Source organism: Rhincodon typus, chromosome 21 (genome assembly GCF_021869965.1).
Source record: "Rhincodon typus isolate 14 chromosome 21, sRhiTyp1.1, whole genome shotgun sequence".
Taxonomy (NCBI): domain Eukaryota; kingdom Metazoa; phylum Chordata; class Chondrichthyes; order Orectolobiformes; family Rhincodontidae; genus Rhincodon; species Rhincodon typus.
This window is the reverse complement of record NC_063352.1, coordinates 35,013,169-35,029,380: the sequence shown is the minus strand read 5'-3', so window position 1 is coordinate 35,029,380 and position 16,212 is coordinate 35,013,169. Positions and strand designations below refer to the sequence as shown.

The window sequence follows — 16,212 nt, the reverse complement described above, 5'->3', positions numbered from 1 at the left end:
AAAAAGGCTTCTATGTCCTTCTCATCAAACTTTGGTGACGCTAAGATATATTTAAACACATCCCCTCCAGACTTTTGGCTACAATGGGTTTGGTCTTCATAACTGTCCCCATCACTACTTTAATTGAAATCTGACTTGTCTGCTATTGGAATCATAATGTTCAGTTGTAGATAGCTCAAATCACGTGCATCAGGGACTCAGCGAAGGGCAATAATTGCAAGCCCTGACTTTGAAGCTCACAACCCAAGAATGAATTAAATTGTATCCCTAATCCTCCCACTGTGTATATGCTCAATTTGTTCTATGCTGAGAGTAGGTCTTTTGTGGGTTGCACAATTGACTGCCAGTTGTTGGGGTACATGCTTTTTAGGATATATAATGATAATAAGTTGGCAATAGCTCCAATATTTTGTTGACGCGCCCTTTGGGGATATACAATGTTGATGGTCATAAAAGTTTCTGCTCATCTTAAACCTTGATGCATGAGGTTGATAAAATGAAAAGCTTGGTCATCTTCCAAAGGTTGTTTTTCGGTTTGTTGGTTGTTCAGTTCATTGATATGTTTGTGGATGACATTCCGTGATACCAGGATTGTATCATGCTGGTGGTCACTTGCATCTTGTTTCAGGGTCTGCTTTGGTTTTTGAAACCAGGTGTTCTGCACGTGCATGCCTAGTGTCCTTTGATATTCCATGTTTTACAGACATGAAAAAATGCCAGATAACTTCCAGCAAAAAGTCAATGCTATGCCTTTTTCTTGCCCATAAGATCTTTCTTTAAGGCTTTGATTGGAGGGGAGGCAATTGCTAAGTCGGTTAGCCTCTCTATGCATTCTTCTTCAGAGAAGTCTCATCTATAGCTGTAGTTCAGTGAAGTTATCACTTGCTGCCCAATCTGTAAGTGTATGCTTGCCTTCCATTTCTTATCACAGATCTGAGACTTCTTGTATTACTGAAGTAGAGTGCAGGGCATGTTTGTTCCTTTCTTTATTTTACTCCTTTTGTAACTATTTTACTTTCTTTTTCCCAGTTGTGGCCTCTTTCAGAAGTTTTGCTGATTGTGGATCTGTTTCTTTTACACCAAATAAAAAGTGAAGACAACATATCAGCTTTGGCGCAACTGAATGAAACAAAATAGTTGAACCAATTGACCAATGCACACAGATAAGCTTCTGTAAGGTAGAAAATCACTGTTTAGTGCTTAAAAGGCTTTTTTAAAATTCCCAAATATGGGGTTAGGATAGATCATCCATTCAACATTTCTGACAGAATATAGTTCTAAATGTTTCAATTTTGTCTTTTGATGTCCTGGGCTTCTCTCATCATTGAGGATAGAGACATTTTGTGGAGCCTGCTCCTCCAGATAATTGTTTAATCATCCACCACCATTCATGACTGAATGTACGAACACTGCAGAACTTAGATTTGATCTGCTGGTTGTGGGAATACTTAACTTTGTCTATCACATACTGCTTAACCTGTTTGATCTGTGTTGTAGTTTCATGAAATTGAAATCTTACTTTCAGATCATCTCATTCTGCTCTTGGCATTCCCTCCTGCATGCTATATTGAACGAGGTTTGATCCCCTGGCTTCACAGTAATGGTAGAGTGAAGGATATTTTTTATTTTGAGATTATAGATAATGGTCAAGTACTATTCTACTGCTGTTGAAAGCCCATAGTACCTCTAGGATGGTTACATATGAGTTGCTAGGTCTGTCCAATTTCTGTCTCAATTAGCCTGGTAGTAGGGCCACATAACTTGATGGCGGGGTCCTCAATTTGAAGTCAGGGTTTCACCTCCTCAAGGACTGGGTAACGGTCTCTCCTACCAACACTGTAATGGACCAATCCATCTGCAACTAATCACCCAGGTAGATTAGTAAGGATGAGGTCTAGTAGGTTTTTGCCTCCTGTTGGTTCCTTCTCCACCTGCTGTGTATGCAATCTAGCATCTCCTTTTTAGGACTCAGTCACCTCAGACACTAATTATACTGAGCTATTCTTGGTGATGAACATTAAAACTTGTTAACATATACCCTTGCATCCACGCAAGTTGAATGATTTCCTCAAACTTCAGGACACTGTGGCACATATTTCAATTGCAAGAGGAAAATTATTTAATACCCTAGTAGGTAGAAGGTAGCATTACTGCTGTAACTCACATAGTAATAATAGCCAATTTGTACCATGTGATGGGACCTTAGTCCCACAGATAAGTCAGATTGTGAATCATTCACATCACACCAATGAACACACCTCAACCAAGTTTCCTCAGTCATTTCACTTCAGTTTCATGGGATTAAGTGCAGTCATAAGAGCTCAAATGCCATATATCTATTCAACTAGCAAAAATCCCATTCTCACACTAAATTATTAATCTTTCTTACTCTGAATCACTCTCAGGCTCTTTCTGCTCTCGGTCACTGTCTTGGGCTGACATACTATGTTGGTTGTCTTCCTCAAAGGACGATTCCGGAGAACTGTAAAGGCAACAAGTACAGTAACAAGAATTAAGAATTAACCCTCATACCCATTGCCATTTGGTGGGGATTTCTGGCAGCAGAAGGTCCTTAGGAAGCAAACACGTATCTCTAGTGATAATATCCCTGGTCTTGAAAATGTACTGAGCGGATGAAGTAATAACTGCAACTTGGTTACGCTCCCTTGGTTTGGGCTTGATGTACGCGTAGGCTTTTCAATCTAGTGCTCCCAGGGGAAAATGTATTCAGAGAATATTGTTCAGGAAAGCACTTGCCTGAAAAATCTACAGCCCTTTAGATTTGCTGGATCATGGATAGCCCATTGTTACTTCGGTAATAATGTGAACACTTTGGAAAAAAACATATAATTTTCTCAATGCTGATTAGCCATGAGGGGAAGCAATGCTTGTTAACTGCTTAGGTGGGCTTAGATCTCATCTCTTCTATGAAATAAAGACTTCAGTAACACTGCATTTGTACAGATGGGCAGAAATCAAGTCTTGTATTTTGATACTCAGAATTCACAGAGTGTAGAGCCAATCTACAAACAAACTTGTTTGCACAGTCAACCAATACAGTCAACTTACAGCATAGGTTGAACACTTCCTTCTAAACACTTTGAAGCATCTGACCCTGAATTACTGCCCATTACCTTTCTTTCTGCAGATATGTGAGCTTTTCCTTATTGCCTCTGCTGTCTGTCTGCAACGTGCTTCTTTCCTGTTCCCAATTCCGCAGGTCAATGAAAATTGTTTTTGGTTCAGAAGCCCTTTTCATTGTCAGTTTTTCTCCCATCCACTTAGTGCATGTATTTGCTTCAGGACTGAAAGTGTAATATGAGGGAACAGAAAAAGTTAATAAATCAAGTGCATTACAAAATGTTACACTGTGAGCTAACAAATGTACTTCTGTGCAGATCTGAGATCGTGGCTGAGAGTTTCCTTGATGTCGTTCCTATCTTACTATTGTGATTGTAATAAGGTCAGCCAGCTGGACATCATAGAATATGAGTTCCCCGATTGTGGCTGTTGATCTGGTCCAATCAGGGACCCCTGGCCAACACATGAAAAGAGGTGTCAGAGATTCTGGGACTCCGATACTTGACTCTGAAGTGACAGTACTAAAGTCAAGGACTGTTCACGCGCAAATAAAGGTGACAGGATACTGGCCTCTGTGGAGTTATTTCAATTGTAATGACAGTAAAGCACATTCCTGAAGAAACTCATTTGTAACAGTCATCTTTGAGCTGGGATAAGCATTTCCTACGTCATGCCTTTGCTTGGGAAGCTTGACTCATTCAACCCTTCTGTTGAGGAGTAGGCCCAGTATGTGGAAAGAATGCATTATTTTTTCTGGGCAAATGACATGTTAGCAGATGTAAAGTAATGAGTAATTCTCCTGACAGCCTGTACAGCTTCAGCCATTTCTGCTGTTAGGAGCCTAACTTTCCTTGAGGCATCAGATACTAAAACCTTTCAAGAACTGACGGACATAGGTAAGGAATATTACAACCCCAAACCTCCACTAATTCTGAGACGCAATTGTTTTTATTCGGCAATTGGGGAACCAGGGGAATTTATATCAGGATTTTTGACTAGGTTAAAATGACTGGCAGAAGCATGTGACTTTGGATTAACCCTCCATGAGATGCTGAGAGACCATTTGGTATGTGGGATTAACTATGTAACTATGCAAAAACACCTACTAGCTCAAGGCCAACTGGACTTCAAATAGGCGCTACAACTGGTTTTATCATTGGAAAATGCAGAAAATTGAGCATTTGAGTTGCAAGGTATTCCAACGGAAGCGGACACTCTCGTCAGTCCAACTGAGCTTGGGGAACACCACTTGAGTGCAGACAATTGCATAGCCTTACTCAGGACATATCCTGATCAGAAGGACTCTGGGTCGGCCCACAGCAAATCCCCAAAACAAAGCCAAGCCTCAGACAAATGGTTAAAATTTTCTTCAGGGTCTTTGCTGGCAAGACATTGTAGTTGCTGCCGGTATGTGGACTCGAGACAGCTAAAGAGGTCCACTAGACCTACACTGTAAGATAACTCACAGTCTGGTATCCAAGAGGCTTCATACCCTGGAAAGTCCACCTACATCTGGTTTGGAGCAGTTAAATTACTTTGCAACATCCAAATCAGAACCAATCAAAATAAACATCTGGTTAAATGGTCATCCAGTTCTAATGGAGGTCGCTACTGACACAGGGGTATCAGTGATTGCAGAACCGGTTTTTAATAAAAGTTGCTCTGAACTCCAGCCCTTAAATTTGTGAAAGGTCTTGACTAGGCTGAGAACCTAAACTGGGGAACCTTTGCAGATTAAGGGTACAACTTCGGTTCCAGTCTCTTATGAAAAGCTGCCGATTCAGTTGACTGCTTGTACTAAAAGGCTTTGGCCCAAGCTTGATGGGGTGAAATTGGTTGCAAGAGATTCACCTAGATTGGCTCAACATTTTTCAATTAGAAATTGACTGGCTGAGTGAAGTCATAATTAAATATCAGGAAGCCTTTCAGGAAGGTCTAGGGACTATCAGAGGAGCCAAGGCTACCGTGCACGTTGACTAGGAAGCAATTCCACAATACTGCAAGGCCCACCCAGTGCCATCTGCCTTATGGGCAAAAGCAGAGGCAGAAATCAGAAGGCTGAAAAGTGAAGGAATAATTAAACCAGTACAATTTGCAGAATGGGCAGCGCCAGTTGCACAAATTTTGAAGCCCGACGGGGCAGTTCCCCTTTGTGAGGATTTTAAACAAACACTGAACCATTTTTTGCAGCTGGATAAATACCCAATCCCTTGGACAGAGGGTTTTTACGCAAAGCTAGCAGGGGGGCTGTCCTTCATAAAGCTGGACTGAGCCAAGCTTACTTACAATTGTGTTTAGATGACAATTCCCAGAAGTATGCTACAATTAACACCCATAAGGATGTACCAATATATGAGACTGCCATTTGGGCTACCGTCAGCCTATTCAATTTTTCAGTGGACAATGCAGAATATTTTACAAGGTCTACCTCAGGTAGCCATTTATCTATACTACAGGAAAAACTAATAAGGAACTCTGACAAAACTTGGACATAGTTCTAAGGCATTTTTTCTAAAGTGGGTGATGCCTAAGAAGGGAAAAATGTGTGTTCCAAACCCCCAAGTGACCTACTTAGGCTACAGAGTCAACAAGACCAGGTTACTCCCATTGGAATGTAAAGTGAGGGCAACCAAATGAGCCCTGGCTGCTCTATCTGTCCTGGAGCTTGGGTCATTTCATGGGCTGCTAAGTTATTATGGAAAGTTCATACACAACCTGGCCTCCATGCTGGTACCTTTACATTAAAATCTAAAAAAGGGGCCAGCCTTGGAAATGGTTGCATAGACAAGCCCTAGATTTCAGTGGAGTAAAGAAACAGCTATCATCCTCAAAGGTGTTGGCACACTACGATCCCAAGAAAGCTTTGGTATTGACACGTGATGCCTCCCCGTACTGCATCATTTTTGATACCTATTCTATTTTTAAGCTGAAGGCACTTTTGATTAAATAATTCTTTTAAAATAAATTCAAAAATTATTAATTACTAACTTAACTCATATATACCTTAGGAATTGTTTACGTTTATTGGTTCTGTCTCCATCAAGTTTGTTCCATGTCACCCTGTTGGATTGGTGGTCTCCATTATACATTGGTGTTTGGTTATTCAATATGACAGCTCCTCCTGACTGCTTGATAGATAACGAGGTGAGCTGTTCCATAAGGCTCTGATCATTATTAATGCGAGAAGGTACTGCATTGTAAAGTGAGGATACATAGTGAAATCCACTCTCACACTGTATGCAGATCTACATTTCTTTTGACACAATATAAAATCACATATGTAAAACTAATTAAGGTGTAGCTTTGTGACAGTACAGCATACAGCCTATTACTGTGTGGTTTTCCATAGCTTTGAGCCGAGGGTCACTCTTATATTCTTTGCAGTAACTAAGTTTGTGTAGTTACCCAGGAAATCCCATTTATTATAACTTATACAAAGTCTACAGCAAAGTTGCAGCATATGTTAATGAACAAAAATTAATCAGGCATTCATTTTCAACATATGGAAAGTCAACAATACCCTATCTAAATATATAGGGTGAAGTTACAGGAAGTGGAAAAGGAGCAGTTGTCCATACCTGAAACAGTCAATCCTTTTCCTGGGACTACAGGCAGTAAGGCCGAACACTTAAATGAAGTTCTTTCAGTTTTCACTGATGTACATGAATCAGAAAATCAATTTCATCTGTCTACTATTTTCTTTCCAAAAATACACTTTATTTCATAAAATTTATGCATTACATGACCAAAGTTCACATTGCTCAAGGTGGAAACCAAATCAGTTTCTTCCAATACTGTACTGTCTTTACTTCCTACAAGTACAATTAAATTTAATGTTAATTATATTTATTATATCAAACATACAGTGTTAGGTGTTTGTATCCTGTTTCCAGCCCCTCATTGTACTATAGCCCAAAGGTCTCAGAGGGAGGTCTTTCTCTACTGCAATTTTATGGTAGCCATACTAGGCTTTATTGTGTCCCTCAGTATGTAGTCCTGGATATTGTTGCAAACTGGCACATTCCAATCACTTGTGGACAACTCCTAGCACTGGAATATCGACAGGTCTCGGGCAGACCATAGAGTGTTTTTTACTGAGTTGATGGTCTTCCAGCCATACATTCTCAAAGCTGAATTTGACATATTTTTTATCTACAACTGAGTCAAGGGTTACGGGAAGTAGACTGGTAGTGGAATTAAGGCCACAATCAGATAACCAGGACATTAATGAATACAGAGCAGGCTCAATAGACTGAATAGTCTACTCCTGTATGTTATGATCATAAGGTGGTGAATGGAGCGCCTATCCAGTAAGATGATCTCCCTAGATAGTGTCAAGCCTCGATTGTTGTTGGAGCTCGACTCATTTAGATGAGTAGAGAAATATTTTCATCACACTTCTCCATTACACTCCAGATTAATGCTTTGTAGAGGACTTTGGGGAGGCAGGGGTTGAATTACTCTACACAGAAGTCCTAGCTCCTTGGAGTCAAGTATTTATATGATTGATGCAGTCAAGTTTCTCATTAATGGTATCACCTAATTTTACACTCTCCCATAAAGAAAAACATCTTCTCAACACCCAACCCATCGAGTCCCTTCAGGATCTTACGCTTATTGACAAGATCACCCTTCATTTCTATAAAATCTAATGGGCATAGGCCTAACCTGTTGAACATTTCCTCAAAAGATGACCCTCTCGTCCCAGAAATCAGTTGTATGAACTTTCTCTAACTCTTTCAAATCAAAGACATCCTTTTCCTAAGTAAAGAAACCAAAACGATGCACAGTATTCCATATGGCCCACTACAGCTGTGGTAAAACTTCCCCACTTTTTGTATGTCCTTCCCTTACAATAAATGACAACTTTCCATCTTCCATCCTAATCATTTACTACACCTGCATATTAATTTTTGTACCAGAACACCAAGATCTGAGGAGCTTTTCCTTCTCTCTCTATAATGACATAGTGCTTTTCTATTCTTTGTGCAAAAGTGGACAAGTTTACATTTTCCACATTATCTCACATTCTTTTTGCATGCTCACTAAACTTACCTGTACTTTTTTGCAAGCTTCTTATGACTTCTTCAAAACTTATACCTCTCTTTGTGACATCAGCAAACTTAGCAACCACACATTCAGTCCCTACCTTCATTGAAATAGATGATAAATATTTGAGGCTCCAACACTGGAACTCTGTTACTTACAGGTTACCAATGTGAAAGTGACCCATTTATCCCTATCCTCTGCATCCTGTTAGTCAATAAATCCTCTAGCCATGCTACGATGTAGTCCCCTAAATCATGATGTCTTATTTTGTCTAGTAACCTTTGAAATTCAAGTACATTGCATCTACATGTTCCTCTTTATTCATATTCCTTGTCCTTCCTCAAAGAAACACTATAAATTTGTCAGACATGATTTTCCTTTCACAACCATAATGCAATCAGGCAAAGGCAACAAGATTTTTTTTAAGTGCTCTGCTTTAACCTCCTTAATTGCTTCTAACATTTCCCCTATGATAGCTATTGGGCAAACTGGCCTATAGTTGCCTGTTTTCAGTCTCCCTTCTTTCTTGAAAAGAACAGTAACATCTACTATTTTCCAATCTGGATCTATTGAATTTTGGTAAATTACAACCACTGAATGTACTATTTCAGCAGCTACTTCTTTAAGATCCTAGGATACAGGACTTGTCAGCCTTTAGTTCTAACAGTCTTTTTCAGTAACACTTCCTTTGCAATTCTAATCGTTTTAAGTTCCTCCCATCTTTTTATCTTTGATTCACAAGTTCTACAGTGAAGACAGACATGAAATATCTGTTCAACACTTTACAATTTCCTTATTTCCCCTTAATAATTCTCCAGACTCTCGCCCCCTCTACAGAGGACCAATGTTGATAATTGTTACTATGTTCTTTTTAAAATACTTGTAGAAACCTTTACCATCTTTTTATATTTCCAGATGGATTTCTCTCATTCTCTAATTTCTCCTTCTTTTATATTATTTTAAATCACTTCTTATTGGTTATTAAATTTGGTACAACTTCTGACCAACTGATTTTTGCACAATTGTATACTTTGTCTTTCAATTTGATATTACCTTTAACTTTTTTGGTTAGCTACAGATGGTGCATCTCTCACAGAGTATTTCTTTCTGACTGGAATACATCTATGCTGACTGTTGCGAAATATCTCCTTAAATGTCTGCCACTGCATCTCTACCTCATAACCTATTTTCTCAGTTCATTTTCTTTAAGAACAAAATACTACTCTTAAGCCCATATTTCTAACTCTACAACTGAATGTAAAATGCAATGATATTATGATCACTGCTACCTATGGCTCCTTTATAGGAGATCACAAGTTAATCTTTTCTTATTGGTCATTATCAGGTCGAGAATTTGCAAACTGACCTTATCTACTGGTGGTGGTTTATACGCTCTGTCCATTTCTGCCTTGCTTTAATTATGGTTACCTTTATTGCCTTGTCCTTTACTTTATCACATATTCCCTCTTGTGATTACCCCCTTCCCCTTCTATTTAAAACCCCCTCTACCATCCTGATTATACAATTTATCAGAACACTGTTGCAGGAGCTAGGTGGTAAGGATGAACTGACATGCTTACTTGCTATGTCAGTGTCTGTTGGACAACGTCCTGTCAAAATTTTAGGATTTCCCTTTTCAGGCAAAATGCAACTTGGTCTCTCAGGCTGTGCAAGGTGAATTATTTTCTCCAACACTCTTGAGGAGTTGTTTTTCTATTATTGCTGTATTTTGACAATCTTATTTGCAGTCTCAGGCTAACTCTTCTCACAGCAAAGAAACACAACGGTGAATATGCAAACAATTCAGAGCTTTGAATGGAGAAAGCTAGATTTTAATCAGTGTCCAAATAGTCTAGCTTCCTGCTAGATGGAGTCCCCCTAGATTCTTTTATGCAGGCGAAGAAGATCTGTGGAAAACCTGATTCCACAATCCCTACAGCATTCTATCCTGATGAGCATGACTTAGATTATCTTCCTCTATGGTTAAAAGGATTATTTTAATGGTGAACAGATTATCAGAGGCAATGGAAAAAGAGGGATATTAATAGGTTATAAATGTGCGAATGTGATCTCTACTTACCTGAAGCAGGCAAAGTTCCATTCACAACGTTGTCAAATTCACTGCTGCTCTTTTCCACCTGTTGTAGACTCTTTAAGATCCCATCGAGGTCTATTTGCTCTATAGGCTTTAAACAAGTTCAATAACAATCAGAGATCAGTTTGCCAGTTCACACTAATTAGATTCAAAATGAAAAAAGTATCAGTTTAGAGAATATAATTCAAGGGCAGCTTTCAGAGGCAGAGGACACACATTAGGAAGTCTCAGTCTTTGATCCTGATTTTGGTGAATATTGGTTGAAGCAAAAAACGCCACTTCAAACTTTACCAAATATTATCGGTGGAGGTGTTACAGAATAGTTCCTTCTTGCTGTTAATTCATACTTGACCTGCACATTAAACATACAATTATCATAATCCCTTTCCTATCTAGTCACAATCTTAACCTGCAGTGAAAGGACAGTGAGTACTTTTTACCAAATCAATTATGCCCAGTATTCAAGTCCTATGTAACATTGGCCCTTCTGGAACATGTTAAGGACGCAGTTATAATGTGCAGAGAAGAGAAAAAAGTTTTACAGCTCACCTCTAAAGAGAGTATAGGTGTTCTGTGGCTATGCCATCTAGTACTTGTTGATTTCCTTCTCTTTAGCCCTTCTTTTGGCACTTGTGTAGTTTCCTGGTCTTGACTGGAATTCATTAAATGCCTTTCTGTGAACATTGCTTTGTGCAAGACTGTTTCTGGAGTTTTTTGGGAGCTATTTTGCATGAGGTCCTTTTCAGTTGTTAATTCTGAAAGTCCAATTGTTGTTTTGGTTGGGATACAGCAGTAATCTAAATTCCTATCCCCATTGCCTTGACATCTTAGGATTTTCTGTTCCTTATTGTCAATGACATTGGGTACTATGGATGATTGTGGTTCTCCTCCACCACTATTTCTTAGATCCGCAAGGTACTTATGTTTAATAGGCCTGGATTCTGCTTCCAAGCGCAGTGAGTTCTCACTCTCACCGGTGATAGGAGCTGCTGATTGCCCCAGCATTACTTTTTCAATATTGTTGCCAATTAAAGGACCAGTTTCAGTCACTAAGCATTTATTAGTTGTGGTGGAATTTTCTAAATGCCTTGAATTTTCACCCTGAATGTCCTGCTCAGATGGTCTTCCTTTATAATCTTTTGCCCAAGCCTCATGTGGCCATCTTGCAGATTCCAGCATTTCCTGTGGACATTCAGAAATCATTGACATTGTCACCAGGGTGGATATTTAATGTTAATTAAATTAAAACTTCAAGGGAAAGGTAAGCAAAAAAAAAAATTAAAGAATAAGTGAATAGGATGAGAAGCCTCACAAGCTACGAACATGGGCCAGAGCAGAAGAACTCCAGAGTGGTCACAGTTCTTCATCCTATATTGGTTTATCAGGCTCTGCGCCAGCACATAAATCATGCACATAGTGAGAGTCAAATGTTTCTTTTTTCAGAAGATTTAGCAATTCCACTTCCATCCTAGTTTGTAACCAACAAAATGACACATACCTGATTTTACTTAAACCCGAAAAATTCACAACACCAAATGTGGGAGAGGGAGTCACATCACTGAATTGCTTGACAAACTACCTTGACCAGCAGTTCATGCACAGTGATGCCTGTCAGACACATTAATGCATTTATTTTAATTAATGAAGTAGCTATAATAGGTTAAGGCTGTTTCACTGACTGAAACAAGATGTACAATTTTTTTTATTCACTTGTGGGATGTGGGCAATGCTGGCTGACCAGTATTTATTACCCGTCCCTAGTTGCCCTTGATACGAGGTCTGGAGCACTTGTGTTTCACATCAATGCAATGTTGGATGAACTAAGGTTCATGCAACAGAATGGTCACAGGTGGAATCAGTAGAAACTGGGTCAGAGCTGGAGTGCCATCAGCAAAGAAAACCATAAACTAGATTCTAATGTAAAATAAAATGGACCAAAGCACAGGCAGCAGGATACAGAGAATGATGAGATAACAGGATACGTGTTGAACAGTTGGATTTTACCTCAAGGACAGGATCATCAAGTGACAAGTCCCCCAGATCCTCGGGCATGTGTGAAATTAGCCCCATAGTACCACGCTGGAAAATAGCAATTTCACCATCTTCTGAACCAGACTGTGCAAAGAAAATGCAGAACATGAGGGCTTGAATCAGAGTGCAGTAAGAATAAATAAAAGGTGTTGGGTTGATGTGAACGATATTTTATAATGATATTCATGAGGAGATTAGGGGTTCACATCTGAAGAACCACAACAGTGCAATGGTTAAAGTGAAGAATACCACACTGGTCAGGGTCAAATACTGAGGCTTACCAAGGTCAAACAGCTTTGCCATGCTATCTGTCTAATCCAACACATGAAGTATAGTCAAGATAGGAGAGGCTGGCAACCATCAAAACTAAACACAGGGTCAGCTGCAAATGCAATAAGAAGTTGGGGAAGTCAATCACTTTGTCAGTTGCTTCTAGATGATGATGAAGGAGAATGATTATTGAAGATGAAGGGATGGTGATCTATAGGGGCTATATTGTTCTACATGATATGATCATTCTCACGGATAGGGACGTGTAGAACAATGCACACCTGATTAATCAGGCTTACATCTGCTCTCTGAGTCCATCTAGGTGCTGAAGCTGTTCTTGGGAATTAACACAAATTGTGCAGTTGGAATCAACAGCTCGTTTTACACTGGCCTAATTCAGACATGGTCATCTCCTACTCACCCCTTACTTTGTTTTTTGCAGTCTGTTCCATCATTTTTCTAAACTGTTTCCACAGAAAGCCAAAATGATGACCACATGATGCTTGCTGCAATTGCCATTTGGCTAAGTGGAAGCACCAGTTAGTCTTTACACCAGAGATGAAATGTTTCACTCAGAATAGATTAGGAAATTGAGGGAATGCTACCAGTTGTTCCAATACCTGCTAGTAATAGATACCTCACAATCTGTGAGGGCTCAGGGAATTCACAACCATAATCAGTAAGAAGCACATTTAACTGTAGGATTCCAAAGTTGGGACTTACTGATGAGAAGTCTGAATCAATGGAGGGAAGTTCATCCTTAACATGAGCAAATATTCTATCCCAGTAGGATTTGAGACCATCACGACCAATTGTTGTGCTGTCATATGTTCTTTGAAGTTCATAGTTTCCTTCATCAACCTGTGCTGGTTTGTGATTATTATTTGAACTCATTTTTATTCAGGGGCCTGCTTCCTCATGCAGTAAGATTCTGAAAACAAACAATTAATTAATTTGGATCATATAAGTTTCTTAGTGATCAAACCATGCCGGATAACAGAATATTTGTGCAAGTGTTCCAGCCAGTCTGGCTGTGAAATATGTATATTATCCATGAGTGAATGGAAAAAGCTTTCCTAGAACCTATTGCAGTTCAAGGATTAAATTCAAAACCTGTGGAATTAGAAAATGCATCAAGAAAGAAAATTACACAGGCAACAAAGGAACAAGGCAGCATTCGGGTCCCCTTAACCATTAAATTCTATCATAGCTGCTCAGTACCTCAGCTCGATTTACCCACACTTGCTTAATATCCTGGATATTCTAACCCAATGAAACCCAACCTTAAAAATTAAAAATGAGTCAAAATCAGGAGATTTGTTGGGGTAGAATTCTAGAGTTCTGTTACCAGTGTGTAAAAATGCAAAATACTGCACAGCTCTCAGGACAGTCAGTGTTTGCCCCACCCTAGACTACTGGGAGGGGAGGGGAGGAAGAAGGGGCAGAATATGTTTACAGCCACCAAGGTGCATGTGTGGTTCTCCACATCACACCTAATCACAGCTCCCCTGAGGATATTTTACCTAATAACTGGGGCCCAGTGCTCTAGGGGGTCCACTGTTTTTAAGGTGGAGGTGCAAAGGCCAGGATCAGGAGCAACACAGCAGTTCATGATTTCTGTCCCCGCCAAACACCCCTCTACTTATTTTTCTCTGGAAAACTCATTAGCATGCCCACACATCCTATCCCATCTCTCCTAGAAGTATATGCTTACCCCCAGACCCACCCATGTGCTTGTACCCCCACCTGGGGGGCATGTTTGCCTTTCCCCAATTCTTCTCCAGGGGTAGATGTTTGCTTGCCACCCAGGCACATCTTGATCCTCCTGTGGGCCCTCCACCCCTAGGGGCATATGTTTGCATTGCCCATATCCCCTCCACTGGCAGCAGATGTATGACAACCCCCACCCTACCTCATCATCCACTTAGGGCATGTATCCACCTTCAACCATAGCCCTTGCATTCATCCAGGACATGTATTTGCCATCAAGTCCTCCCAGGGGTATGTTCTGACCCCATACTGTTACACCACACCCCATGTGATGTATTTGCTATCCCATCCTATCCCTTACCCCCACAGACATGTTGCCCAATCCACTCTACTCCCCAGACCCAGGACATGTGTTCACCCTCCTCCAGGGAGCACCTGTTTGCCACCCTACCTCACGCTTCCCCTAGAGGTATATCCTCGCACCCCTACACAACCCCTCCTCCAAGAGATTGTGCTTATCTTTGTCCCAGATTAGCCGCTTTTTTTATACAGGGACATGAGTTGGGGACATATCCCTACCTTATCTCCCTTTCCCCTGCGATAATGTGTTTGCTCCACAGCCCACACTTCGCTCAGAGCATGTATTTGCCTCCATTGCTCCCTTATGGACACCAATTTATTCCCCACGCTATCCGATTTCCTCCTAAGGCTTGGGATTGCAACCCCATCCAACCTTGCTCTGCGGTTTTGACCACCACCCCCCAACACCCGACTGCCCCTTCTTTACCAGGGGCATGTGTATGTTTCCTCCTTCAGCCAAACCCTCCTTTGCTCAGGGGACATAGATTTGACCTTAACCAAACACTCCTTCCTTGAGGACGTTTTCCTCTCCATCCATCCTTCCCAGGGGGAGCATATGTTTACCCTGTACTTCTTCCCCGGGGGCATCTATTTACTACTCTCACCCATCCGCCGTTATACATTTACCTCCCACTCTCCATCGGAGACATCTATTTCCATCACTTATTAACGGTCGCACGGTTTAAAAAGCCCCGGGCACAAAATGGCACCCCAAACACTGTTGCCCTTGGTTACGAGACGCCAAACGGGCACTATTATAACAAGAAGTAGCGAGAAATGGCAAGATGGTTACCGCCCAATTATAAAGCAATCGGTACTCCGCACACAGCGCCTCATCCTGGAGGATTCCCTATTCACTATGCTCCATCTCGTGGGTTGTAGTTTTGTTGAGCGAGTTGAAAATAACGGTATTGTGGCTTGTTTGAACATTGATTTAATGTTATGAGTAATTAGGCGTCACATTAACATACAAGAAGAGTGCATCTACAAGAGGGTTTTTTTTCTTGCAGCGACCTAGTACAGACACGGCGAACTGAAATGCTTTTCTGCTGATGATCACCTTCGCAAGAATTAATTTTACAACCCATTTGTGTCTTCCTGCACCCATCCCCCCTCTCGTTCGAACCTTGGAAGTTCAAGGAGGGTCAACTTGCCTCTGGCAATAAGCCCATCTATATTCAAACGTCCACAGGGTCGTCAAAGCTCCTGGGCTATTCCTTTTACATCACAGCAGGATCCCTCCATCCCAGCTGAGGAACCAGAGAGCACACTTAGATGTAAAGGGAGGGAAAGAAAGAAGAAAATGCATCGAGGGCACTTTGGTGGCATGGGTGAAGAAGGTTACCTTGTTTTTCACATTTTGTATATAAATGTTGTTGACAATAACCTTTATGCATCTGCTTTTGAGTCTCTCTATTCAGACGCACAATACATTGTTACACAGAGATACGAAGGTGTAGAGCTGGATGAACACAGCAGGCCAAGCAGCATCAGAGGAGCAGGAAGGCTGACGTTTCAGGCCTAGACCCTTCTTCAGAAAATTCTGGTCTCCCTGCTTTAGGAAAGGGCTCAGAAAAGATTTACAAGAATGCTGCCAGGGTTGGAGGGTTTGAGCT

At 40.7% G+C, this 16,212-nt stretch overlaps 1 protein-coding gene across 3 annotated transcripts in view; it reads right to left on the bottom strand.

The window, feature by feature from the left end:
* LOC109937204 (dynein axonemal assembly factor 8) overlaps positions 1-15,336 on the bottom strand; it is a 76,282-nt gene extending 60,946 nt beyond the window's left edge. For all 3 annotated transcript variants that reach the window (XM_048609507.1, XM_048609506.1, XM_048609508.1), the window contains exons 1-8: positions 15,224-15,336; positions 13,250-13,457; positions 12,230-12,340; positions 10,775-11,407; positions 10,211-10,316; positions 6,085-6,271; positions 3,135-3,305; positions 2,390-2,482 (exon numbers count right to left, since the gene is read on the bottom strand). In XM_048609507.1, the coding sequence (XP_048465464.1) occupies positions 2,390-2,482; positions 3,135-3,305; positions 6,085-6,271; positions 10,211-10,316; positions 10,775-11,407; positions 12,230-12,340; positions 13,250-13,420 (1,472 nt within the window). In that variant the 5' untranslated portion in view covers positions 13,421-13,457; positions 15,224-15,336. The remainder of the gene's footprint in view (positions 1-2,389; positions 2,483-3,134; positions 3,306-6,084; positions 6,272-10,210; positions 10,317-10,774; positions 11,408-12,229; positions 12,341-13,249; positions 13,458-15,223) is intronic.
* Positions 15,337-16,212: the final 876 nt, after the last annotated feature.